At 36.1% G+C, this 26,648-nt stretch overlaps 5 protein-coding genes across 7 annotated transcripts; 2 read left to right on the top strand and 3 right to left on the bottom strand.

The window, feature by feature from the left end:
• LOC18608071 (LOB domain-containing protein 37) lies at window positions 114-1,445 on the top strand. The gene is made up of 2 exons (XM_007042557.2): window positions 114-562; window positions 661-1,445. Exons 1-2 carry the CDS (start codon window positions 232-234, stop codon window positions 1,119-1,121), a joined length of 792 nt encoding a protein of 263 aa, XP_007042619.2. The 5' UTR covers window positions 114-231; the 3' UTR covers window positions 1,122-1,445.
• Window positions 3,970-12,163, bottom strand: LOC18608070 (QWRF motif-containing protein 2). Of its 2 annotated transcripts, XM_007042553.2 has the most exons (6): window positions 10,336-12,163; window positions 8,678-8,797; window positions 6,249-6,365; window positions 6,026-6,115; window positions 4,544-4,651; window positions 3,970-4,455 (listed from the first exon to the last, which is right to left on the bottom strand). In XM_007042553.2, the coding sequence occupies exons 1-6, from the start codon at window positions 11,872-11,874 to the stop codon at window positions 4,375-4,377; spliced, it is 2,055 nt and encodes a 684-aa protein (XP_007042615.2). In that variant the 5' UTR covers window positions 11,875-12,163; the 3' UTR covers window positions 3,970-4,374. The 2 variants fall into 2 exon arrangements, with proteins under 2 accessions (XP_007042615.2, XP_017971738.1); XM_018116249.1 differs by lacking the exon at window positions 8,678-8,797.
• LOC18608068 (40S ribosomal protein S29) lies at window positions 18,614-19,612 on the bottom strand. The gene is made up of 3 exons (XM_007042551.2): window positions 19,445-19,612; window positions 18,950-19,049; window positions 18,614-18,835 (listed from the first exon to the last, which is right to left on the bottom strand). The coding sequence occupies exons 1-3, from the start codon at window positions 19,504-19,506 to the stop codon at window positions 18,827-18,829; spliced, it is 171 nt and encodes a 56-aa protein (XP_007042613.1). The 5' UTR covers window positions 19,507-19,612; the 3' UTR covers window positions 18,614-18,826.
• Window positions 20,747-22,321, top strand: LOC18608067 (histone deacetylase 6). Of its 2 annotated transcripts, XR_001926847.1 has the most exons (5): window positions 20,747-20,874; window positions 21,024-21,169; window positions 21,492-21,617; window positions 21,742-21,994; window positions 22,151-22,321. XR_001926847.1 is itself a non-coding variant. In XM_018116574.1 (4 exons), exons 1-4 carry the CDS (start codon window positions 20,839-20,841, stop codon window positions 21,920-21,922), a joined length of 489 nt encoding a protein of 162 aa, XP_017972063.1. In that variant the 5' UTR covers window positions 20,747-20,838; the 3' UTR covers window positions 21,923-22,080. The 2 variants fall into 2 exon arrangements, 1 of the variants encoding a protein (XP_017972063.1); XM_018116574.1 differs by lacking the exon at window positions 22,151-22,321 and having other exon boundaries at window positions 21,742-22,080.
• Window positions 22,484-25,650, bottom strand: LOC18608066. The gene is made up of 15 exons (XM_018114854.1): window positions 25,639-25,650; window positions 25,514-25,526; window positions 25,187-25,304; window positions 24,948-25,028; window positions 24,737-24,819; window positions 24,548-24,654; window positions 24,357-24,464; window positions 24,009-24,118; window positions 23,566-23,764; window positions 23,393-23,470; window positions 23,245-23,298; window positions 23,075-23,164; window positions 22,902-22,979; window positions 22,695-22,772; window positions 22,484-22,519 (listed from the first exon to the last, which is right to left on the bottom strand). Exons 1-15 carry the CDS (start codon window positions 25,648-25,650, stop codon window positions 22,484-22,486), a joined length of 1,245 nt encoding a protein of 414 aa, XP_017970343.1.

Raw genomic sequence — 26,648 nt, 5'->3', positions numbered from 1 at the left:
CCACCAAACAGAATCCAACGGCTATGCCTGCCTGGTTCCTCTCCAATTTTCCCATCCGCGGAGACCCGGAGCCGCTTCTCACCCATTTCTTTGGAACCCCAAATATCCCCGCGAAGAATAATTTTTATCAAATTTCCCTTGACCACAGTTTAACTCTAAAAAGGTTAAAAAACAAAACCATGGTTACCCAAACCCACGTCAAATGATCAATTCTCACCCGCTTCTCTCCACATGCACTCTCTTTCTCTCCCCCTATATATATGTCTGTTTGCCTTGCTCATTTTTCTCAGCTTCAATCATTCCCTTCCCACGAATCCTCTTGACGCAAGAAACCCAATTTCTTCTCCTTCTTTTTTCTCATTTTCATGTGCTGAAACAATGAGTTGCAATGGCTGTAGAGTTCTTCGAAAAGGGTGCAGTGAAAATTGCATGCTTAGACAAAGCTTGCAATGTATAGACAACCCTCAAGCCCAAGCACACGCCACCGTTTTCGTCGCTAAGTTCTTTGGCCGCGCCGGTCTTATGTCCTTCCTTTCCTCCGTGTCCAAACCCCAAAGGCCTGGTAATTCTATTTTCTAATAAAGTCATTGGCTCTTTCTCTGTTCTGTTCGTTCTTTTTATGTATATATTGTTTCTGATTGGATATGTATGGGTTTACAGCTTTGTTTCACTCGCTTATGTTTGAAGCAGTGGGACGCGCTGTGAACCCCGTGAGTGGAGCCGTGGGGTTGCTGTGGACAGGGAACTGGAACGTCTGCCAGTCGGCGGTGCAGACGGTGCTTCGAGGCGGAACGTTGCAGCCGCTGCCCGAATTTAGCGGCGGGGTTTCAGGGTCAGACTTTGAGGATGTTTCAGAAACTGTCGGTGGTACAGGTATGCAGTGTTTTCGGACAAGAGAGGAAGATTTTGTGAAAAGGAAGGGGTTTGGCGACGTGGTTAAATGTGAAGCAAACGATCTTGATCTCTGCTTGATGATCGGTGATGACAGAGCTGGGAAGAGGAGGAGAGAAGCTACGCCGTCTGAGGAGTCCGAAATGACGACGTTGGGAAGCCGGTCTGATGCTGGAGATGGCAGTAGTTCCAAGGGAGATGCAAGAAAGCTTTTGAGACTGTTCATCTGATAAGACTTCTTCAATATCTTAATATTTTTCTGTGTAGTGTTATTAAGATGAGAGATTATGATCTTTTTCTTCTATATTCGGCAATGGCGAAATTCGATGAGTTTTGAACAATTTTCGAATTTCCCTTATAGAGAAACTTTCTTTATTTTTGAGTTACTATTCAATAAGAACAAGTAGCCTTTATTCCCATTTTCTTTTGAATTCATTTATGCTGTACCTTAGACACTATGTTGTGCAATAAGTATCAATTTCTTTTAGAACAGAGAGCATATTGCTCGATCATTGCGTGTTACACAAAATTAGAAATTGAAACCCATTGGGACATACAGGACTACATGAGTAAGCAATTGTTGTGATTTATACGAATATCTTTAATAAAATCCTACATTCAATGCTTGAAAGCATGAAGTAGCTCAAGTTTGCTGTAACTGTGACTGCTGACATTTATTGAGCAGGGGGAGAAAAATGGCATTCGAAGACTGCAGCATTTGGGTGTGTGACCACACCACCAACGACTTATCTTATCGTTTGAGGGAAAAAAAAAAGAAATTTCTGATGGCAAAATGTTTCTTCTTTTTTTTTTGTCAGTTGATGAAATGCAAGTCGCAAGTTTGCAGCGTGAAATGTGAACAGAAGTAACCAAACATTGCAATGGTGCACTTACATGTGGAACTGGCTTTTGGGTACTTTAAAGAGTCATTAACACCCCTATTTTGAGTGACTCAGGCCAAAAGAAAAGTTGGCCAAAAAGAAATCCATCAAAGAATTATTTTAGAAGAAACAAACTCTGTCTATCTGTTCAGAGCATGTCAATATCAAATGGAACTGTGGAAGAGAAAGAAATGACAGATGAGGTTTAAGTTGGTGGTGGGAAGCACCGTCGGCCATTGTCATGGATTTTCGTCTTTGCTTTGGCCCTCTCTCTCTCTCTCTCTCTCTCTCTCGCTCTCTNCCGTCCTCTCTCTCTCTCTCTCTCTCTCTGGCCTCTCTGTGAAACCAATAGTCACTTTTAGGCTTGTGGAAACCCCTGCTTTTCTTCTCAATTTTTCGGGTTGGGAATTGGGAGCTGATGTGGTCCATTCCAATGCACTTTGCACATTGATTTTCGCTGTTTCCCCTGCATCACCGCCACCATCCACAAATAGTGGTCCCCGGAACCTTTTCATTTCCATCTCTACGCCCGTCGTTATCTTTTTTACTGGAATGGCCCGGCCCCAATACATAAATAGATAATTCAGCTTTGCAATCTCTTAAGACTCTTAAGAGTACACAAATCATGCATAATATATGTTAACTAACAAGTAACAACTTTGTTAAACTAAATTAAAAAAACAAAGAAATTTGGCATGGTCCTTCTCTTTTAGATAATGAGTTTGTATGTCCTTTTACTTTTGTTTTCCTTAGAATTATAAATGTAGGCCAATGATCAAAGCATGGAACAATCGATTGTTTCGATGGTCACGCTGGTCATGCTCGAGTCTCTCCTTCTCCACTTGCCTTCATTTTATTTGCTTTGCTAATCAAATTGGGAAAACTCTACGGATTTTGTCTTACTTCCATCAAAGTTCCAGGAAACAGGTGTCTTTTATAAGGTTTTCATAAATACTCTTCCATAAACAATGATTATTTATATTTGTAACTTATTTCCATTTAATGCTCATTCTTCATTTTTGTTGGTTTCCTAATTCCTTCCGCAACATTTGATGAACATTGCCTACGTTCTGGAGACAAATACCGTGCTTCATCTTCTATATTACAATATTAAGTGCTTACTATCATGGTGAATGAGCAAGAGTGAGAGACTTGAGTTACTAGTTACGTAACAGTTAACACCAATCCCACGTAATTAAGCAACTCAAAAGAGTTTTAGAATCCTCAAAGAATAAAGGGTAGCTGGGAACAAAGACAAAGTAATTAATGCCCTGCTTTTCTACATTTCTTGCTTCGTTGAACAAAGAATCAATAAAATTTTTTCTTTTGGCTTGAGAAAAAAGAAGAAAAAAGAAAAAGAAAAAGAAAGGAAAGGAAAGGAAGGGAAAGCCTGCCTTAACTTGTACCACGTGACGAAAATACTTTGAAAGAAATGTTTAATGGGCAGAGCGCTGAGGAGAGTAGAGAGGTAGGCGGAAGGGTCAAAGGAGAAGCCGGCAGCGCATGTTAGTTGTGGGCTCAGGGGTTTTGAGCTCCCCATGCGCCCGAAGTAAAACGTGAGTTGTCGCTGACTACTTTGGTGTTTGGTCTGGTCAAAGTACTTATGGATTTGATGTCTTGTCTATCCTATTTTTTCTCTTCGGAGTTTTCTTATTATCTTCGAGAAAACTAATTAAATTACTAGAACAAATAAATCCAATAAAAAAAATTTTGACTTTTCAATGAAGTACTGCTACCTTATAATTTGATATGGTACTAGAGTACTATGGTTTATCGTTTGAAGAAGTAATTTTCTCAAAAATGGATGACCAGAAACTGGAAAAGGATGACTATGAGTGCTTATAGGTAGAGGAAAACCAATACCACTTTCACTAAAACACTAACCATCGCAAATTTGCAATTGAAACATAATTTGTCCCTCTAAACTCCCATGTATGTTGGGGACATTGTGTAACAATCATGGATAGGAGAGAATTTTTCCTGCCCCCCTTGAGGTCCCTCGTGACTCTTCCTCGTGTTCACGAATCATGTGTTTAATTCTGAGCCATGTATGTTGCTCATCTTCATCCATCTCAGATACAGAAACCTTAGCAGCCATCTCACCCTAGTTAGAAAAACTCGGACAAAGAAGCAGGGTTCCACTGATTCTTGGTTACACCCGCACAACATCAATGAATTTGGAGAAAATGGAAATGGATTGAACAAGCATCAACAAGATCATACTTAGATGATTAATCAAAGTAGGCCAAGAAATACATGGTAATTGGGTTATCAGATGAACTTACATATTTACATATACATTGCTTTCTTTTACCTAAAAAGGATTTATAAAAAAAATAAAGAAGAAGAAAAAAACCCATAAGAGAGTTTTGTATACAGAAATCAGTTGAAAGGGAACGCCACTTCCTCTAATCTTCAGATGCAAAAATACATGCGTGACCATAGAAGACAACAACTGGTTCCAAAACTGCTAAATGTGAAGCCAAACCTAGCCATATTCAATCCGCTCTTATTTTGTCCAGTGCCGCCTCCACCCATTGGAAAAACATGAGCTTGGGTGTAATTGTTAGCATTTAGGGTGAGTAGTCAAATGGGATCAGTTCTACACATGTGTTGTCAGGCTGCTGGTAGTGGGTACACGATTTAGTTGTATTATGTGTGTCCTCAAGCTACAGTCCTTAACCTATTGTCAACATTTTTTAAAATGAACCGCATAAGCAGATGAAGCAGAAAATATCTTGGAAAATACTACAACAAAATGCCATATTTACCTGAATGGCTGCTAATGTGGACAAAAAATCTTTACATTGTTCGAGCAAAATCCTTTCCTTTGCTGTCACACTCACAAGCTCAGCCACTAAAGAATTCATTTCCTCCACCTGCAAAGGACAAATGATTTCAGATCATTTAGGCAGATTTGCCCCTTTAAAGTGCAAGTTCAGGTTAAACCTAAATAAACAAGCTCCACCAAACTATAAGATTTCCTTCTTTCTCCTATCTTCTTTCACCCCTTGTTTCAGGTGTGCAGGCTTCATTAGAATTTTTTTCCCCTTTCTTGTCCAGGTATATTTCAACAGCATTACGTTGTACATGTTCCATCAAGGTGTAACACTAATATTACAAACTTAGAAAATGACCTCAGCGGCTGCAAAACAAGATGAGCCACAGGCAAAAAACCAGCGTGCATTTGGTGCCTCAGTTCAGGGATGAAGGAGAAGAATGCTGGAAAGTCTGAAGAATGAATAGATATCTGTTTTTTAATGGGAACATTAGTAAATATCTCTGGACCAGCAATAACAGTTCCTGTCAACAAAAATGTCTGATCTGATTGTTTGAGAGAATCCGATCAGCTGGAAGGGATTTGTCAATTAACTTTCTCTACTTTTGGGCACTGCATTTAAATAAACAGTTCTCTTTTCCCATAATAGAAAGCCCACCAAAATGGAGTATTGCATCCCTGTTTTTAAGGCCAACTTATAGATGGTGTCACTGCCTATCTAGCCTCAAGACTCTCATTTGTGGTTGAGTGCTTTATTCATTCATTTCGGAGCACACTCTTATCCATCTACAATTTACATTACTAGCCTAGGCATTAAATCAAAGTCAACAAACAATCAAAAAGGAAAATGCAAAAGTACAAAATGTAAGTAGTGTGTTAATGCAGTTCCTGTGTCAGAAAGCAGATTATGGTCAGATATAGCCCACCAAACCATAAGATCTTAATTACAAGAATTTTTTAACTTTTAAATGCACTTTCCATATTCAACACCCATTATCAGTTTTCTTTTACCTAATGCCAAAACCCAAATGAAGAGCTTGTTACAGAGCTTTGATCAAGCCTTTGCAACTGGCTCAATCAAGCAAATATACGTATTAAAGAAAACAAGCAAAACGTGAAATATGTCATAACAGAGTAATTTCTAAAGCTCTGTTTGATTGATGCTTTAGCTATTTGTTATTTGTTTTCTATTCATTTTTACTTTTTGCCCTTTGCTTTCTGTTCGTTTTTTGCCAAAAAAAGAGGCAAAAAGCAAATAGCAAAAGCATCAGAATAGCAAAGTCTAAGTTTGTTATTTCTGTTGCTCTTATTGATACACAACAGCAAGAACACAACTTAAGAACTTTCTTGTGTTTGTGGCATTTATTTATAAACTTCACTAAAGTAGCAGATATACAAATAATTACCACAGGGAAGAAGTTAATGATTTTTGTTTTATCACTAATGTCTACAAGATTGAATTAACAAATTTTACCTTCAATGATAGTGAGCATATTGAGGATGCCATTGCCTGCATCACATCAACTGCTGAACTGACAGCATCCTTCAGATTTTGTATATCCGCCTATTATGAGAGAAAACAGAAAAGGGGAAGATAAACAAGAGCAACATTTTAAACCACACTGATAATAATAAGCCGAATCATTAATATATTGTACATTGAAAAGCAGGGGAAAAAGAAAAAGGAAGAAACTTACAGTTGCTTTTCCAACTATTGGAAGACGAAGAGTACTGGCCTTTAAAGATTCAGTTGCTCCGAGCAAAGAACTAGAGTGATCTCGGTCAAGGAGGGCCCATTCTTCTAAATAAGCTATCTACACTCACAATTATAACAAAATTTAGTCATGATGAAGAGAAATTTCATGCTATAAAAACCAGCATCTTGTAACTGAGAATGGAAAGGACGAGAGCTGTTCTAACAAGTATGCAATAAGAAGTAGAGAAAGGGTAACAAGATGAACAGAGGAAGAGTCAAACATCAAGTCATGAACAGCATTTTTCCTGCTGGGATTGAAATATATATAATACAAAAGTTTCTCTTCTTGACTTTCCAAGATTTCTTATTTGCTTATTTTCGTTTTGTCTTCCTCTCACTCCAGAAGGTGAACAAAAATCAGACATCAATAAATCACTGTAACATTCACTACTGCAGACAAGAATAATTAAAGGGTAAAATACACTAACACCCCTAAGTTTTAACCATAATTCCACGCTGCTCCATTAGTTTCGAAATAAACAATCCACCCCAAATGTGTAAATGGCAATAACAGATAACTGTGAAATGTCTAAAATACGCTTCCTCATCCACCCTTTTTCCCAAAAAAAAATATTCTCTCTACCTTACTTCTCACCAGCTGGCTACCCTGTGGCCAGATCTGGCTGGGGAGCACCAGATCCAGCCATATTGTGCTCCCTTGGTGCTCCCCAGGGGAGCGCCGCCAAGCTGACACTTAGAGAATTTTTTTTTTTCAAAAGAGAGAAAAAAAATTTTAAAATGAAAATTATAGTGTATATAATAGTAATTTTTAAAATTAATGAAGGGTAAAATTGTCATGTCATCAAACTAACAAAGGCATTGACGGTTAACTAACGGCAGGACTTATGTGTCCAGCGAAAATATTTTTTTGGAACGGACAATCCATTTTGAAAACTAATAGACCCACGTATAATTATGGTCAAAAGTTGGGGGTCTTAGTGTATTTTACCCATAACTAAATCTAGTTTACTTTTTTCCATTTTTAGTGTTTTGATTACGACCAATATTCAGCACCTACTCATGATGTAAGTAAATGGTAACTGCTTCTAAGTAGGTTTCTAAGGGGATTAGTAAAGCACCAAGGCAATGTATAAATGCCACAACTCCTTAAGACCATCATTGAAAACTTTAAAGAACCTCATTATAATTAACCAAGTCTCTATTTGATAAGTTCCTTCTCATCAAAACTATTCCTAATAATGTTGCTTTTCTTTACTTTTAATCTATATGGAACTCAACTGAAACTCAGCACATGCTTTGTTTCGGACTATGAAAGCATGGATACAGACATGGGCTATGGGAATGATATGGACCAACCAGATCGGATTCAAAACCCTTCTCTCTATCATACACATTCTTGTAGTCTCCCCCCCTCCTCTCTCTCTGACTGGCCATTACTGGTCTATCTCTCTTTTCGCATCTCTGCTCCCTTTTTTTTTTTTTCTCATGAAAATATTTATTCCAGATCAGATCTATCTTTTCTTCTTTCCTAGTCTCTCAAATCTACCCCTTACCTCTTTTCACCTATGATGCTTTTGTGGTCATTTTACCAGTCACAGATCTTGTAATGATGTCCTTTCCATATCCCCTAGCATATCCTTACAGAAACCAATCTTTTTTAGTGTCAGAGTGTCTAAGCATTTTCAGACATCTCATGTCCAGCACGAGTATGGCTGCTTCTATAGATGCCCATGCTCAAAATTCAACAAAAACATTGGTCCTGGCATGTATGAAGATGTATCACTAAATTTTCTAGAAGCCTTTAAGACCATTGCTATAAAATGTTCCATAGTGCAACAATGCAATGCTCTCCACCCCCCCCCCCCCCCCCCTCCTTTTCCTCCTTTCTCGGGATTTGAATAACTGGCTGAATAACTCCAGTTCATGTGACTGCGTATAAGCAGTGAGTGTCAGAAATGTAACTTAGGCCTGAAGAGGTGGAAATAGGCAAAGCATAGCATCACATGAAGCTCAACAATCAACATAATGGAATGTATTGAATCACATTAACATCACTCCATCATTGAGCTCAGAAACTCTTGCTGGAGCAATAAGCGTAGAAGATGAATGGTAATGAGCACATAAGTATTACAACTTTTGGGGTTTCTAAGGTGAAGAATCAGAAAACTCAGGCAGGATTAACTTGAATGACAACTGACTAAATGCAGAGGCTGGTTTGGAGCCCTGCCAAGAGCCATGTGATAGTTTGTCTATGCATTTTGGTTTTGAATTTCATTTACTTCTAAGGGCAAACATATTATAAATATGAAGAAGGTAGGAATATAATCAGAAAGCTAAAGCAGTTCTTTAATGAAAGGGTCTAGCAGGATTCAATTCAATATTTTAGAAAAGTGAAGTTTGGAATCTTACTTGTCCCTTCAGGATGGAAGTCAATTTCAGTTTTTGCCTCAGCAATAGCAACTTGATTCTTTTAAGGGTCACAGAATGCCGCAGTTCTGATGTTGTTACCCATGCATTCCACAGATTTTTCTGGTACAAAAGAAGGAACATTAGACATGAACATACCAGCCTTATCAGGGACCATCATGTGAAACCTCAACTCACAATATTCTCTTAACCTAGTCCTCTTTTCCTCTTTAACTTATGTCAAACACTGATAAAAGAAAACTTAACTATTCCTATTTATTACATAGCAAACCTTGTACCCCAACTTTCCTCAACACCATTAAGTGATGTAACTGTAAAAATATGACAGAATGGCTGGCTCACACATTGATTGTCATTATTAGAGAGTGCTTACATCCTAAAGAATATTAGAACCATAGCAATCTTTCTAATGCTACCTATGATAACAGTCAGCATCATTCACTTCTCGCCTGTAATCAACAGAAGAAAAGTATAATAAACATCAGAATAAGAGCATCACTGGCCAGTTTATGACAGCCCCTGATGTTAACCCAACTTACTGTATAGGTAATTCAACACCAAGCTTATCTCTAATCTCCACAAGTCCACTAAACCTTCCATTACGCAAATTTAAAATAGTAAAAAGAAGAGAATGAAAAGCTCTTATAAATTCATAGTTATGACAAGAAAGATGCAGAAGATTAGCCATAATTCATCTACTTCGACATCGCAGATCAAATTCATCGGAATGGGACTTTAATTTTTTCAGATCATTAGCCTTTCTTTACCTACATTAAGTTGAAAACAAACAACGGCCTTAGGAATAGTGGTATGATGACACTAAGGCTAACAAAAAACCATTCATTGGGATACAACCGCTGACTATGCAGCATCCATTGTTGATAAATTGCGACTGTCCAGAGTGCAAGCCTATCTTAAACAATGTGATAAAGGGTCTCCACCTTCAGCCTCACTTTTATAATGAGAACTCATAATTCTACTCAAGGATGCTTAAGCAATTAAAGTACCACCAATTACAATAGCAATAGAATAGCAGAGGGGAAAAGAGGATGCTCAATAACATTCATTATGTCTTTCTCAATAATATTGCATCATCCTGAGTTAATAAGTACTATGACAAAGCTGCCTAGAGTACTAGCCCTTATCTCTAGCAATTAGCCAACTAGCTAATCATCAATCACACCAACGATTTTACCATTCAAAAACCTGACAATATATTGCCTTAAGATCCTTCCATCTCTAAAACGAATCTCTTAGCAATTATCAAAAGGACAATTATACAAATTCTTAGGATAAATGGGTCATTCCAGGTGGCCAGGATCCTAATGAACTTAATGAAATACAACCTTCAGTACTTAAATTCAACAATATAGGACCTAAACCAATTATGAAATGCCATATTGAATAACAATTTGACAAGACTACATGATGCTGTCTAACAGGATTCCATCATGCAAGAAGTAAGCTGCCACTTGCATTGTAGGTGATTTTTATCATAAACTAGTTGGGTTCAGCTTGTTTGACAACTATTACTATGAAGTTAATTGAAGCATTCACCAAATATCACAAAACGAAAATCAAGCAGATATGATCATTGAACCTACTGAGAACAATGAGACGGACAGGGGGGGTAACCATACCTCTGCACTCAGTTTCTGCAACATGAAAGTAGCATCTGCCCTAGCGTTTGCAAATCTCCATTGCAAGTAACGGTTATAAAGAAGCCTCAACATGTGTGCATCAACAATCCTATCCTCCCCCATCTTTCCTCTCCTAATATCAACAGAAAAGCTAAGAATTGAAGGGGTATTAACAGAATTACCCATCATCTGACCACCAACTGCATTTCTCACCCGAGCAGGACTTAGCCCCCTCAATGGAGATGAAGTTGCAGATGTCCAAAGCTTACTAGGAGAAGCAGGCCTTGTACCTCCCCTAATAGGAGAAGCCATTGTCCGTGGAGAAGACACCACACCATCACTAGAAAACCTTTTTGATTGACTGAACTTAGCTGAAGCACCAATTCTAGACCCAGGGCTTGTAGACAAAGGTGACCCAGGATCCTGTAACCGCCTTAACCGGCTATTAGTTTCCTGCCAAAACCGTGCAGACACAACAATATTACGTGGTCCACTCCTCCCTTTCAAAATCCCACTTCCTCCACATTCCTGCATTCCAGAATTGGTGCTCCCAGAAGACACACTATCTGTATCAGATGCAGTAAGATCACAAGACACACAAGAAGCCTCATTTATAGAATTGGCATCTGAATTTTGCTTAGTAGCTTCTTTTAACAACTCAGCAGAACTTCCCAAATCCAAACTCAACCTACTACTACCATCAAAAGAAACCCTCCTACTACTCTCATCAAGCATCATTGATTGTTGCAATGACTTAGCCACAATTGCGCCAGATCCAAACATCTTCCTTTCACTACTATAATCCAAACTCCTAGACAACGGATTCGAACCCGAATTCCCTTGCCGGGTTCTCCCGGGCCAGCGGTGCTGATCCACCGGCTTCGAGTTCTCCCCATGATCTCTCACAGGAGTAGCTCTACGCCTTTCAGGAGTTGCTTTCCTAGTCATAGCAGAACCCACTTGAGCCTTTGTCTTACTAATCGGAAGCGAAAAGGCCTCACCTTGAAACGAAACGGATAAACTTCTCGTTGAAGTAATCAACATCTTGGTAGCAGCTGATAATTCCGTAGCATTAATATTGTTTCCTTGTGAAACTTGACTCCCGGGCCGCCTCCGGTCCACAGATTGAGACCGTTTAGGAAGCGAAGGCAGCATTGTTGAAGCCGGTGTCGAAGTAGAACTAGCATTTGTTGAACGAGAAATAAGCGGAGAAGGAAATCTCGCGGTCGTTTTGTTCCCCGTTGCCGTCGTATTTGTCGAACGAGAAATAAGAGGTGAAGGAAATCTTGTCGTTGTTTTCGCTGCCGTTGTTGTTGCTGCTGCTGACGAAGAAGAAGAAGGAGAAGGAGACATATACCTGGAAGAAACTTGTCTACCTCTGGGTTTTCTTGTAACAGTGGAGCCATTGTCTTTAAGAGGAGGCCTTTTAGTTGTTGTTGTTGTTGGATTTTCTTCTTGATGGGTATTTGTTTCTTGCCGTGGTTCTTGCACAGGGGGCTCTGAAGGAGTTGGTGGATGAGAAAATGCAGCCACCATCATCTGAGACTGCAAAGGAATCTTGTTTCTATTCTACATTGCCTTGAAAGAATTAGTGATGGGTCTTCTTTTTCATGGCTGAGAACCTGGAAAGCAACAAGATTTTAGGTGATTTTGAGGAGAATGGAGGAGAACCCAAAAAGGGTTTCTGAACGATTCTGCATTTCACTTCAAGAGCAGTGAACACACAGCTTTTCTGGGTTTTGAGAGAGAGAGAGAGAGAGAGACGAAAGAAAAAGAGTAGGTAAGGTGAGATTTGGGAGAACAGAGAGAGAGAGAGTTTCAGCTGGGCTTTCGGGTTTGGGTTTTGTGAATCTTTGGGAAGACGTCAGGTTAATTAATTAACCATTTTTTGAGTTTTAATGAATTAATTACACCACAATCCTTTAGACTTAAACTCTAGTTTAATCTTCTTCTTTTTTAACTTCTTTACGTGTCATATATAAGTGGAACATTATGGTATAAATGATTTAGAAATCCATTGAGAAATAATAATTGCATTAATTATTCTATACTAACTTGTTTTCAGTTTATAAGCTTAATTAACTACTGATTAAGCTTCTTCCAAACTTGCTTCTTCCTTTTTTGGCCAGAACAGATGGTATTAATTATTAGTACTAACAACTACTAAGCCTGCTCTTCTTTTTAGTTAATTTCCCATGTTCTATGCCTTACTCAAAAATCATTTTCCATATCTATTTTAGGTTAACTGTGGAAATTAAATCGTGTGGATATGGTAGATCAAGTGCGCCAAAGGAACACTTACCAAATTGATTTACAAGTACCCACAAAAAATAAATGGATAAATCAATTGTTACTGTTTTACATTGGTAAATAATTTGTTTATTTACATTTCATTTTTGTATAAATTTGATCCTATTTTTTCTGGTCCTATGGTTAAACTTGCAAATTAACTTTGGGGTGGTTTATCTGTAGCCTTAATTTTGGTGTGTATGCATTAATGAACATAATTTGAAAAGTAGAGATCCACATATCTGCTTTATTGCTATTCCTGTTGAAATCAAATTGTAACATTTTATCCCCAAAAAAGAAATAATCAAAAAACAAAATTAATATTTTATTTAAAAAAATGGGTTTGAAATAATGGAAGGATCAATGTTTTGGACTCTATATGCTTGAATTTTGTCTTAAAGAACCGACAGTCTGATTCAACTAGTTTTTATCTTAAAGGATTATGTTTAAACTATTAAAGGGGAAGTGACATCAATTAAGACAAAATAAATTTATATTATTCATACTTTTTTTTATTGAAATAATCATTGGTACTTATTAGTATAACATAAAAGAGTTAAGAAAAAAAAGAATATGATAAAAGAAAAATTAAATAAAGATACAATATTTCTCAAAAAATTCTAAATTATTTAAAAAAAATTAATTTTTTTTTTATTTTTTTATCATTTTTAATCAAATTTTTATACTTTTATATTTACATAGTGATGACATGATGATCACATGATCGTGCTATTATATCATATTATCAGCATGTCACATAAATTTTTCTTGATATAAATAACAAGTAACATTTTAACTGATAACAGTTAATCAATTATTAATTACAAAAATTTATCAATTCAAAATAAAAATGTAAAAAATTGACTAAACGTAATCAAAAATAAAAATATTTTTAATTTTTTTAAAATTATTAAAAAACTTTTTTAAATATTATACTTTAAACAAATAACTTGTATCTTATAACAAGAATTGAGTCAAAGAAAAAATTTTTATGTTATATGACTTTTCGTAATTAGAATTTTTTTTTAATACGAGAAATTGAGTACTTTTCAATGACATTAAAAAATTTCCTACTTTAATTACAAGCATACATCAGGATTGTATATCAATATCAAAACAATCAATGTGAAAATGTGAAGACTATGAAGAATGTAGAAAAATAGGTAGCAATATATATATATATATATATATATATTTGTAAAGTTGTTTGTCTTTTCGTTCATTGAGTAAAAACTTTATAGCTACGATGAAGACCTTCCACTAATCACAACTCCAGATCTACATCACTTTATTAACTTTGATTAAAACCAAAACTAATCATTAGCAAAGGCATGAAGCTTTCCCATGCTTTAAAAGGATGTGATTAGAGATTAGATTGACTTCCAGATTGTAGGGTAAGCATCCTCTGGACAACAAATAGCAACATCTACTTAAAATTTGTAATTAGCAAGGTTATTAACATTCCAGGGAGAGAGTAGTACCTTAGGCTTGAGGAGAGACGTGAATGAGCTGAGCTAACCCCCATGAAAACAGCTTTCAAGCAGCACAGAGGTTGATGGTATCAAATGATAAATGCAACAAGCTTTAAAATTAAAAAAAAAATAGAGACAAAAAAGAATGCCTTGTGATTATTGCAAGCAAAGCTATTAACCAATTTGTTAATTAGTTTAATATAAGATGCAATGTCTCTTTTAATCTCTCTCTCTCTCTCTCAATCTCTATATCCCTTGCTTTCAACGCATTTTCTCCCTTATTTTTCTCCTCCCCCTTTCTTGAAAGTTTCTCATATATTAACTTTTCCTTTTGTCTTCAGCCTAGGCCAATTCAGCAGCTACCCTTGCATTCTCAGCTCTTTAATTAGCTGGTAAATTAACTAAAAAAATGAATATAAAAAAATCTTAGGAAAATTTATATTGAAAAAGGTAGAGAGATCTCTTCGAAGCCAAAATTCAGTTGACTGGTTGCAAATGTAAACCTTGCTAAGAAAGTGAAAACAATGATAGTCAACTATAAGAAGTGATGGAGAGGTGGTGGGTCGTATATCTGATCATTGTACACTTGTAATCATACGAAAATGACCCAAAGCAATATGATTATAAGATCCCCTCCCTGCAGTTTTTCTTCTAATGGAAAGTCCTTTTTTTTTTTTTTTTACAATTTTATAGTAAAGTGTGCTATGATTCATGTGTCTAAATAACCAAAAAATGTTGTTGCAATCATGTATAATTTTCTCCCTTTGGGAGCTGCATTTGGTTGCAAGGGCTACATCAATGCCCTCTTTGTGTTTGTTCTACTTCTGTACATAACTTTTTCTATTACTTTTCTCCCTTTGATTCTGCAGATTAAACAAAGTGTCGTGTAACTACTTCATTTAAAACAATAGTAAGAAATCTATATTCTTTTTCCTGTTTCAGGTCAATGGTACAAAAATATTGAATTTCCCATGAATTTGTTGTAAGCAAATCCAGCAACCAAGTGTTTTTTCTTAGTAATCCCAGATGGAAGTTAGTTATCAGATAAATTATGTCATTCTTTGCAATATAGATGATAATATAGAGGGTAAACTCCAAAAAGGACTAGTAGTTAAGAGTGAAAACATTCACTTTGAAAAGTGAAAACCATAGCATTAGGAGTTAGAAGAAGAAACACCAAATCTGAAAATCACAGCACCCCAGCCTTAGCTAGCTTTTTGGTTGTTTTTATTTGGACTTAGCAGTTCATGCACTTTTACATGTTAAAGTTTCCAACTTTAACAGATGGAAGAACAAGAAAGGGAGGGTGCAACTAGAGAGAAAAAGGACAAGCAAGGCATAAGTGAGGTAGTATACATGGCTAGACCTAATTAATTAATGATTAAACTAATTAACCAACAATTAAGAATATGCTAAGAGCCCACATACAAGCTGACTTACCCTGGGATTTCATCAGCAAATTGTTGTTTTAACATTAGAAAGACATAATTAATACAAAAAACCCTGTAGTTAAGCTGTGTCTATACCATGAATTATGAAATGATGCTAGTTGAAACTTTGCAGCCATGTGACTTAAGACACACTCCATGGAATAATTGGTTTAAAAGGAAGACACCCACTAAGTGATGTTTGTTTAATTGGGGTATCAGTTAGCCCACTTTCCAAGTGATTATAAACTTAAGAGAATGATTTTGTCTGTACCCCATAGCTTTCCAACATTGCTTCTCCTTTCCACTTCTACCTCACATTTAAAAGTGTGCGACTATCTGCTAAACAAACCCTCCCCTCCCTCCCTTTTCCTTCCTTCCTCTTCTTCTTTTCTTCCTTCCAGCAAAAATTGTGACTATTTTAATTGCTGATTTCGCATGCGCAAAAGCATGCTTCTATTTATTTTTGACGTATAGTTTGGTTGCATTTCCTTAGGATCCAAGATTCAAAAGGAACAACAACATTTTATGATAAAGGTTTTCAGGGACTCATATAACTTCCCATTTCAGCTGAGTATTGTGATTGGTTACCTACAAGTTTCCAACATGTGCTTGTCATCCGTTTTCTAACCCTCAAACTGGACCACATCTGTAAGGAGAACACCGCAAACAACACTGCAAACATAAATAAGTTTTCAAACAAGTTTAAAGTACCCTCCCCAACAATCAGCATGTGCATTTGGAAATGAAACTAGAAATTTGGTCTTCCAAATCAATATGGGCACCCGACTTATAGAATTTTTTGCCCCTTTCCTCAGCATTCTGGTTTGACTGACAGCATTAAAGACAAAGCTTTGGTCTGAATCAGTGCAGGATTTACTGAACATCTAGCAATAGCATAATTTGACCAGAAAGATCTACATCCCACAATAACAAAGTGCAAAGTCCAGGTGAATTCTTTGAACCATTGATATGTATAATCCATTCTTGTGATTAACGTTCCAACCTTAGTGAATATTTGTGGCTGTAGTTTAACATTAGATTCATATTTACAAGTTAAAAATGGAGTAATTTCATGGTAGATGGGTCTTCGAGGAGGCTTCCAGAATTTGAAATCTATGATCGAGAGAATTGATTGACATTCCAAGAGAAGGGTACAAAGAAGGTACAGAAAATAACTTGAAGAAGAAGAAATTTAGTCAAGGAGGTTGGTGGAATAGATTATTGCAGATACTTTTGCTTTTGGATGCACTCACTTCTAATGCTTGTTAACTCCTATCTAACTATGACAACTTAAGCTCATCTCTCATTGCATATCAGAAAAACAGAACTTTGTTAATCTGCATCTTATCGGGTGAAGTTGATAGCTTAGCTCTTCTGCAAGGAGACTTCCAGGTTTCGTTGGTTTCACTGTTAAGTCTACTTGATGTTAGCCAAAAGGCTGAAAAGGTGTGAGCTTTTAGCTTCTGAGGCTAATATAATAAAAATTTAGTTGCAGGAGGATATTTACATGCTTAGTACATTAAAATTCTATGCAGATAGTTGAGTTTGTAGTAAATAACCCACCCTGCTTGAGTTAAGACTTACTACTAGGAGCTATTTGTTTGGGAAAGCAAGGCATCAGACTCACAGGAAAATTGAATCAAAACGGATAATTTAATACCAAGTTTGCTTTCCAAGAAATACCTAGTATTTAGCAACCTTATGAAGTCTATGTTAAAACAAAAACCAGCTAAATTAATCCTATAACAAAAACATAAAGGAAAACCAGCCAATTAAAATTTATAAACTTAACTCATGGCATGATTGATCGGAAGATTCTGTCTCACCAACCATAACGAGGTCATGGGTTCAGTCCCAACATCCAAAAGGAATGAAATAGCAAGACCAATGATCGCTCAATTCCAAGTTCCATTAGTAAAAAAGGCCATAGCTCTGGACAGACATGGCAGGGAGCACAACTACAAGTGTCCGGTTACAAGTTAACCTGGCTTAAACGTGAATGATTCAATGAACCGTGATCTCTTATCCTCAATAAATTACTAGTAGATTTAGCTGCCACAAATTTCAACCATGTCAAAATCGGAAACTACATTTTTTTCTCTCTCCTCATGCCCAATATTAAAGCTATAACTTCGAGGATGAGGATGGATAAGACCTTCCTAATGCAAGTCTAATTGCTTCTCATGTGGTGTGCACAAGGTCTTTAAAACCAGATTGAAAAAGCATTGCCAAGCTACGCCTGCTCACTTAAGGTTTACTCAGCATGCAATGAACTGGTTACACCTTTGCTGCATCTTTCCTAGAAATGGTGCCCGGCAGACACGTTCTCCTCAAGTTTTGTTTGACAACGAAAAAATTTACTCAATCATCGTTTGCAAAAACTTGGACCGTCGAAAGGCAGTCAAGCAAAGCAAACTTTTGCATAACCGAGCGTAATGAATTTGCAGTGTCATCCCGAATATGGCGTGCCCTGCCCACTTAGGCACTTCTTCCTGTCAATTCCATCAGTGTAACTCAATTTGCATGCTCTCTTCAAACATCGCACTCAACAAGGTCAAAAGTTAAACCAGTATTAGAGTACTAGTAATGTTTGCCAGCCTAATCTCCTCCTTAAATTGGCCACAAAGATCCACACGTTTAAACAAAGAAAAACAAAGACATCCTATCCCGTTCACTTTACATCTCTTTCTCCAAACCCAATAGTTCAAACAACGGGCAGAATCTGATCTTCAGGTATTCATGGTGAAAATGAAGAAAAAAATGGAGATAAAACAGGTGAAGGTGCCTTTTTTACAAGAAACCTTGCAGTTGATGAGAGAATGGGTACTAAAACTACATCCACTGCTCATGCTTGCATTGTATGATGGCCCAAAGCATCAACAATATCTTGCATAAGACACCACAATTTCTAGAGGATACAGCTTAATGAGTTATGAAACATTTCTAGTTTTCAGGTATCAAATCCACAGTGGCAGGTTTTGATGCATTATATCCATACACTACCAACTTTAAACCTCTAATTCCATTTAAAATTCACATAAAATACAAATAGTCAACCAGATCATCACACTGCATCGAACAGGTAACTAACAAGAAAGATATTAAGAGATTACTAAACAAAAACAGTATGATTACTTGATTGAAAAACCAACAAAGTATTCTTAGTTCAACAAAGCCTTAAAGAGCCACACTAAATTAACCAAAAACAGAACATCATATTAAGTTCATTAAAATTCAAAAACCAAACTAAAATGGCTCATGATGGACGAATTCCTTCCTACTTCACACCATTTAAATTCTTCAGCGGTACTGCAAAAAAGAACAAAAAAGAAAACACCCAGAGGTTAAGAAACTATTAATAGAAAAAAAAATTATAAAACTTAAGGAACAACAACCATCAGAAGAGTAATGACGAGGAGATACCTTGATAAATCCAATTTCCTTGGCATTGCTACGGAAGCACTGTCTGCAACACATAAGTCCGTACTTCCTGATGATGGCATGGGGGTTTCCGCACACACGGCTATCAACACGAAACAATAATTATAAGTACCACAAAACAACCACTACTGTAACATGAAAGCACCACAAAATCATTTAACCAAGACAAGACCAGATTTCAGAAAAAACATGGGCAAAATATTTCAACATGCTACTCCCAAAATAATTCATAGCAATCTCAATCTAAGCAAATTCCATGTCATTAAAGACCTTACGCACAATGATTAACATGATATACCGTTGGATCAGGCACTTGAAAAACAAAAGACAATTTCTCTTCCACTACGTCAACATATTATATTTTAAAAAATAACATCAAACAGAAAACTAAGCACTACAATAAAGAGTCAATGATAATAGTCTCCTCCTAAGAAATCCAAAAAAAAAAGAGTGAAGAGAAGGAAAGAAAGTAAATACCAGGCACGAGAGCCAGGGCCGTAGGTTTTGGGGTGAGAGTTCCAGACGTTAGAGTGACCCATGATAGATTAGCCGCTCCTCGATCAAAGCTCTGAAAGGAGAAGAGAGGCGGCCCGAGAGCAAAATGCAAACCTAGATGACGCGGAGTTGTTTTGCTTAGTGGGAATAGGATGTTATTTATAGGCGAATTCCAAAACCCTAGTTTTCCTTGTTAGTTGGGTACGGACTTGCTTGCCCGAGCAGCGGTGGTTTAATTGGCCCATAAAGAAGTACTTAGGCCCAATAAACTACAACCCGTGACCCGTTTTCCTTGTTAGGTGGATACCAACTTGCTTGCCCGTGAGGCGGTGGTTTAATTGGCCCATAAAGACGTACTTAGGCCCAAGAAACTATAACCCGTGACCCGTTTCGGTTTTTTTCTTTTGCTTTTTTCAATTAACCCCAAAAATGACAAAATTAATTAAGAATAAATAAATAAATTATTTTTTAAAATACAATATGTCACTATCCCAACTCAATTACAATCATCTCCTTAATCCATTCGGTATCACTAATAAGATTATATAAACAATCATCATGATTTATTCATGGTAAGTAAGTAAGTAACTCAACATTGCAATGCTCAAACTTTGAACATCTGAAATTAGAAATTACTTTAGGGTTTACGGTTTGATGACATTTAGTGAGCTAATAGTTTTGGAATTTCAATTTCATGTGCATTTTGTTCATCAGTAAAGATTTTTTACCCTTCTTAATGGGTAAAAGTTAAGCAAACAAAGCGTTGATATATTTGTTTTAATTTATTTTTCGTATTTGTAAATTGGATAACTAATATTTAAATCACATTATTTATCTTTTTACCTTGATACTATATTTTAATTCATTCTAAACCTTAAAAAATAGATTACAAGTTAGAAGAAAAAAGAAAATGAAATATAATTTTAGTGTAAATTTAAGCCATATTGTTCTCAACAAATCTAACAATACTCAATTTAAAACGTAGTATTAATTTTAAAAATTAACATCATATTTTAAATAAAATATTTATAAATCAAACATTATAATATTATTTTTAAAATTTTAATATAATAAGTACATTTTCATCTAATTAAATTGAAAATTATCCAGATTTAATGTATTTATAAACTTAGTAATTCATGAATAAGTTATTGGTAAACATGAATCTAATAAACAATAAATAATGTTTAGTAGTTCTAATAGTTTTTTAATAAATAACGTTTGCTGTTTTCCAAAGAAAAAAAATAATATTTACTAATTTCAAGAGTATTAATTTATTACTTTATTTTGTGTCTAGTAATGTAAATACCGATCTCCAAAGTGGCGACTCATAATACCAAAGGTGGAAACTTGAATCGTTGGGCCGTCCTGTATCCATGGCGGACCAAGCGGGCGCTTCCTCTTCTCACCTGGTAATCACCAACTATCTCACTGATTAATCTCCAATTAAAAATACCCGCCGACCTATTTTTTCTTTCATAACTACTATTCAATTATTTTGAGTATTTTTTTCGGTAGTTTCTTTCAATTTCAACTTTTCATGATTCATCTACGTTTTCAGAAAATCATTCTTGAAGAAGAAGATGATTACGACTTAATATACGGCGCTGAATCAGGATGGGTGGAAGCAAGAACGCAGTGTGATCACTTGGCTTCTTTATCGTCTGATCTCGCTCACATTCCAACCCCTAATACTCCCTGCAACAGGTTAGCCCTCTATTCTCTGAAACTCTAACTCTATTGTTATTAATTTCATGTCTATGAACAATCCTATCTCTTGATCAAACTAAGTTTTTTTTTTCCAGAAAGTTGGGTGTAGATATTTGGTTTGAGTCACATATTTTTCAGCAGGGATTAAATTAACTTATAGTTTAATAAAGTACTTAATAGTTTTTTTAGCACTGGAGCTGCTAAACCATCTTTGAAGTATGCATTCAGTGCTGTGGTTAATTTGTGACTTTAATGGAGATTCTTAGGGCAAGATTTCATAATTCTCTTCCTAATCTTCAAAGCTTTTTAAACTTGCAAGGTGCCAGCACCCAAGTGAGAATTGGTTGTGCCTATGCTGTAAGGATGTGCTATGTAGCCGTTTTGTGAATAAGCATATGCTTGAGCATTACAAGCAAACAACCCATTGCATAGCGCTTAGCTATAGGTATGTATTCAGTATTTGCTTTCCCTTTTGCTTCTCATTTTGCTATCTTTCTTCCTTGAGAAGATGCGTTGAAGTTGCAAAGTTTTGTGGGTAACTTTCTCTTGGTTGTATGAAACGAACCCAGTGACCTGTCAGTTTGGTGTTTCGCTTGCGATACTTACCTGGATGCTCAAGTGATTCGGCAACTGCGACCTGTTCACGAGACTGCATACATACTGAAATTCGGTGAAGCCCCTCCACATCGGTTGGAAGAATGCCCTCAGATAGAAGATAAGCAGGCCAAGGATATGCCGTCAGGCAGTTGAATCTCATGGTACATCATGGTTTTCTGACCCCTGCTGTTTTGTATTTGGGGTTGTGTACAAGGGCAGAAGAAGGTTGGTCTGGGATTGGATGAAAGGTTTCATGTTATCATTACCAAAATTTAATGCAAAACTAGTTGAATTTCAGTCTGATTTGGTCTGATTCTATGCGATAGCCCTTTATGAATGAGTTGAATTTAATGATAATCCCTAACAAAAGCAAATGTCCAGACAGGATGGTGTACTGAGGAATACCAAATATGGAGATCTCAACGAAAGAACTCAATAAAGTTGCTGTTGTTATAAAGAGAATAGGATTTCAACAGCAAATCTATTATGGACTTGTGCGGTTTAACTTACAGCCAATGGTAGCAGGTAAGCAAGAATGGATTTTCATATTCATTGATGTCTTTACTTTTCTAAAGGCACTTATTTTATTTATAAACTAAAATAATAAAATCTATGTAGAGTAAATACAGTATCAATTCGAAAAGAATTAAAAAAGTTGTTGGTGTGAGCATCAGTAGCTGCACTTTCAAGTATTCTTTTTCAGGCTGAATCTGTTTAATCATCAACAGCTAAGCAGCTAATGGCCTTTTCCTGCATATAAAGTAACAAAAATTAGAAAGATCGTTCAAACAGCACAATTAGTTAAAAAAATGATGTATCTTGGGTTGCTGAAGTGCATTGAACAAGAGTGTTAAGACATTGCTTATTGACCCTCAAGACAGCCGGTATTTACTCATTTGACAAACATAATTTAAGAAAAAAGTACCTGTGATATAGCTCGCTGCTTGTTCAGGAACTTGGTCCTTGTCTTACTCACGAGAGAATTAGGAGACTTGGTCATTTTCTGAAACCAAAGAGGGACATGTAAGAATTATCACAGTCAACAGGTTTGTCATCCATGAAGGAAATAAGAAAAATACAAAACCACAGAATTCTAGTTGGTCAAGGCCAAGGCAAAGAAAATCTGTCCTACCCTCTCCAGCTTCGATTGCGAAGAGCTTGTGAATGGTTTCGCTCTTAGAATCCGAGGCAAATAAAATTCAACAGTGACCTGCAAGGTTGGAATAATGAATCTTACAGCATTAGGATTATGGTACACAAATTGATACATGACAAATTCGAATTTCAGTTCACAAACTACTTAACGTGTTCTGTCTCTGGAATGAACGGCATATTGGCTGGAGGAGGCCTTTCTTTAGGCAGAAGCTCAAAAAGTTCATGGAAGTTTTCATTTTCCTGTTTATAGAACAAATACATTGAGCAAAAGAAAGAAAACTGTGATCAATGGAATGCAGAGTGTATCAGTTTAAACTTACCATCATGTGGTTGATAAATCCATCTTTTCCTAGAAATTGCTCCAGAAAGTTTAGCTGTAAGATTAATAGAAGGAACAAATTCAATAGATTAGTTTCATTCTTTCAGAAGACTTGCTGACAAATCTGAAGGTGTCTAAACTTTAAATACCTGTATTATCTGAGACCATGTTGATAAAGTGACTTCATATTCACCAAACTTGACATATTTATCTGGACAATTCCCTTCCTGATAACAGACGGTTTTAGTAAAATCAGTATCCAAAATAATTCAAAACATCTGATATGGAATTGCTTGTCAGTTACCATAAAATAATTTAGAACATTTGACATATCATTGGACTGGCTTCTCAGTTTGTCAATAATCTTGTTCTTCTCTTCTTGCTTTTCTGAAGTAACACTTTCATGAGTTGTGAACTTCTCCAAAGTGTTGGTTTCAAATATCAGAGCTAGAGCCACACTGGCTGCTTTACGGACTTTTTCATCCTTATTTGCTATTAGGTCTGAAAAATATGAAATTGCCCTGCATCCATTAGGAAAACCACCAATGTTACTTCAGAATAAGTTTGCAGCCACATTAGGAGTACTTTGTACCCTCCAACGTATACAGGTTTGAAATTTGAAAACTATTTAGAGGATGGAAGGCAACTAGGGGCACTGTGAGAAAACCATATGGGAATAAAGACGAAAACCCAAAATTGAAGAACAAACTCCATATATAATCTGACTAGGCACAAGAAAGTTATAAATATGTTTGTAAGGCTTACCCTTGCCAATACTTGTAACTGAGTCTCCATCCATCGAGGGTTGAGAGAAGAAAGCACCAAGCAGATATTGCAGCTGCTAGAATAGCTGGTGGGTGTTTACTTGAATCCATCTGAGATGGAAATAAATTTTCACTTTTAACTTTCCGATGATATATATCGAAGTAAAAAGACCATTAATTGTATATATAGAAGTAAGACTCAAGAAGCAGGGTACATGGCTAACAAATTACAGACTCGTACGAATAGAGATTAAAGCGAGTTAAACATGCTTAATTTATGTGGTTAAAATCTCTGTCTTAATTAACAAAATGAGGAAATCTTTAACAAGATATAAGATGGAAAACATACGCTACATTCAGGATTAATGAAATTCCATATCAATAGCATTGCTTGTTCAGTCTCATCTATGTAACTATCTGCGGTGAAAAAAGCTACCATGGCCAAAGAATGTAGTGCCTGCAAATATATTTATAAATTAATCCATCAATATGGATCCCAAAATCAGAGAAGTATTAATCTCAATGTTTATCTTTTTCTACCTTTGAGTCATTACACTTGGTTTTGAGAAGATTGGAAAGTGCAGGAACTGAATCTATATACACTTCCCGTGCCTTGTCCGGGCAACGAATTACCATTGCGATCAACCCTGTAAAAATATGGGGTGACATGAGAAAAGAACGCGTATTCTAAAAGTAAAAGTGTATGTGTTGTTGCAAATCAAAACTAACCAATGGCCTCTGTTGCTAGCCGTAGCTCTTTAGCAGATCCTTTCTTCATGACATTCAAGCATTGATATAGTAATGTAATCGAACTGCAAGAAAAAGAAAAACAAGACAAAATTAGTTGAAGAAACTTTCATTGCTAGCTAATTTTTGTTCATTCCATCTTTCTTTTTGTTTTTCCATTTAAAGAGTGATGCATTGCAAGGAAAGCACGTACTTCTCATCCACAAACTCATGCTCTGGCTTGATATTTAAGGCTTCAACAATCGATGATAGTGCTTCCTCTCGTTTGGGAGACCTGCATTAACAACAATTACAGGAAAAAATAATCAAATTTTTAAGCGGTTACCACTAGAATATATACGTAAAATATAATTAATTAGTATTAATAATTATTACACCAAAACACTGAAGAATGTTAAGAGAACAAACTGAGTTAAAAATATATATATATACCTTTTCTCAGGAAAACATCTTAGCTGATGTTCCAGTTCAAACTTGGATGCATTCTTAAAATCGTCCATACTGCCACTATCATCATCATCGTCATCGTCATCAACCCAATTATAAGCATCTGCAAGTTTTCCATACAAATTAGCTTATTGAAGCAATTAAACCAGCTGTCTCATAAGCTGGCTAGAGGTAGGGGCCGGGTTGAAACCTCACAGCTCACATGCGAAAGGGCAGAAGCTTAAACACACATAAAATAATGAAGTATATATCGGGTCGTGACTGAAAAAACAGAAGCCTAACTTTCATTCGATTACAAAGTCATATATATACGTATGGCACATTCCTGAAAATAAGTAAATGACCATTATAAATTAACCCAGACACATTGAACAACACTGGAGTAAGGGAAGCAGCTTGGCTATCTTCACACTACCAATGCATGGCAGTTCACGTACCTGCTGGTCCATTCAAAAGTTCATCAGTTTGGTGCTAAATATTGTCAAACTGATCTCGAAATTCAACACCTGATCAAGCGAATACATAGCAATGGGGGGTGGGGTGTCTATAGGTAGCTAGATAAATTCTTGTGGTTCAACATCTTTTCTATGACTCGGGAAATCAAGCATCTCAAAAACGTAATATTCTATTTTTCTTTTCTACGTAAACAAAACCAAACCTAGAATCTGTCAACTTCTGTTTGTAATACTCAAAGTTTTCTTGACATAAGAACGTTAAATTATAGCTAGTAACATCTCGGTAATGCTTCATACAAATTGTTAAAAAGAAAACGGAAAAACTTAAACCTCGTGGACTCATTTTTGTTGATCTACCGTAGAAACTGGAAACACGGTTTAATTCTTTGCTGCCGGTAGAACCTCGGAAAGAGTTTTGCTTTGCTGCTGCTAGAAGCTCGAAAAGCTCAAACTCTTATTCCCCTCTTGTTCTCAGCAATCACCTGCAAGTTGGATTGCAGGAGATAGGATAGCTTACTTATATAGGCAGGCTATCCTAAAGCGTCTTGGTTTGCATGGCTTCTTACGAGGCGATCAAGAGTTCAACTTTACTTTAGCTTAGGATTTCGTTTTTCATTTAAAGTCATATTATATATTTTAACTTTAAAGATTTAAAGAAACACACACATAAGAGGCTTAAAAAGTTAAAGAAATTACAACTGAAATTAGGATTAGTTAAATATTATAGTTGTATTGGATAATTAATTAGTGAATTTATATTTAAGACTTACAGGCATGTATAGAGTTTATGCAGTACCACTTAATTACAAAGTGCTAATTCATAAATGTACAATGATAAAAATTTAATATTTTCAAAATAAATATTTTTAAAATTATGAATATTTATTTTTGAGAACTCTCAATTTTAAGTTATTTATTAACTAAATGAAAATATTTAATTAATTAATAGCATATAAAATCTATGCACTGACAGTGTAACAAATATACATAAA

Source organism: Theobroma cacao, chromosome 2, assembly GCF_000208745.1.
Source record: "Theobroma cacao cultivar B97-61/B2 chromosome 2, Criollo_cocoa_genome_V2, whole genome shotgun sequence".
NCBI lineage: Eukaryota > Viridiplantae > Streptophyta > Magnoliopsida > Malvales > Malvaceae > Theobroma > Theobroma cacao.
This window is presented reverse-complemented; position numbering and strand designations above follow the sequence as displayed.

Coding starts and splice junctions, on each gene's coding strand:
- LOC18608071 (XM_007042557.2), top strand. CDS start 232: ATGCACTCTCTTTCTCTCCCCCTATATATATGTCTGTTTGCCTTGCTC. Junction 563..660: donor GTCCAAACCCCAAAGGCCTG/GTAATTCTATTT, acceptor ATGGGTTTACAG/CTTTGTTTCACTCGCTTATG.
- LOC18608070 (XM_007042553.2), bottom strand. CDS start 11,874: ATGATGGTGGCTGCATTTTCTCATCCACCAACTCCTTCAGAGCCCCCT. Junction 6,116..6,248: donor CAATAGTTGGAAAAGCAACT/GTAAGTTTCTTC, acceptor CTCTCATAATAG/GCGGATATACAAAATCTGAA. Junction 4,456..4,543: donor CCACATTAGCAGCCATTCAG/GTAAATATGGCA, acceptor TGTTGACAATAG/GTTAAGGACTGTAGCTTGAG.
- LOC18608068 (XM_007042551.2), bottom strand. CDS start 19,506: ATGGGTCACTCTAACGTCTGGAACTCTCACCCCAAAACCTACGGCCCT. Junction 19,050..19,444: donor GGCCCTGGCTCTCGTGCCTG/GTATTTACTTTC, acceptor TCGTGTTGATAG/CCGTGTGTGCGGAAACCCCC.
- LOC18608067 (XM_018116574.1), top strand. CDS start 20,839: ATGGCGGACCAAGCGGGCGCTTCCTCTTCTCACCTG. Junction 20,875..21,023: donor GCGCTTCCTCTTCTCACCTG/GTAATCACCAAC, acceptor CTACGTTTTCAG/AAAATCATTCTTGAAGAAGA. Junction 21,170..21,491: donor CCTAATACTCCCTGCAACAG/GTTAGCCCTCTA, acceptor TAAACTTGCAAG/GTGCCAGCACCCAAGTGAGA.
- LOC18608066 (XM_018114854.1), bottom strand. Junction 23,165..23,244: donor GATTTATCAACCACATGATG/GTAAGTTTAAAC, acceptor TTCTATAAACAG/GAAAATGAAAACTTCCATGA. Junction 22,980..23,074: donor TCATTCCAGAGACAGAACAC/GTTAAGTAGTTT, acceptor CCAACCTTGCAG/GTCACTGTTGAATTTTATTT.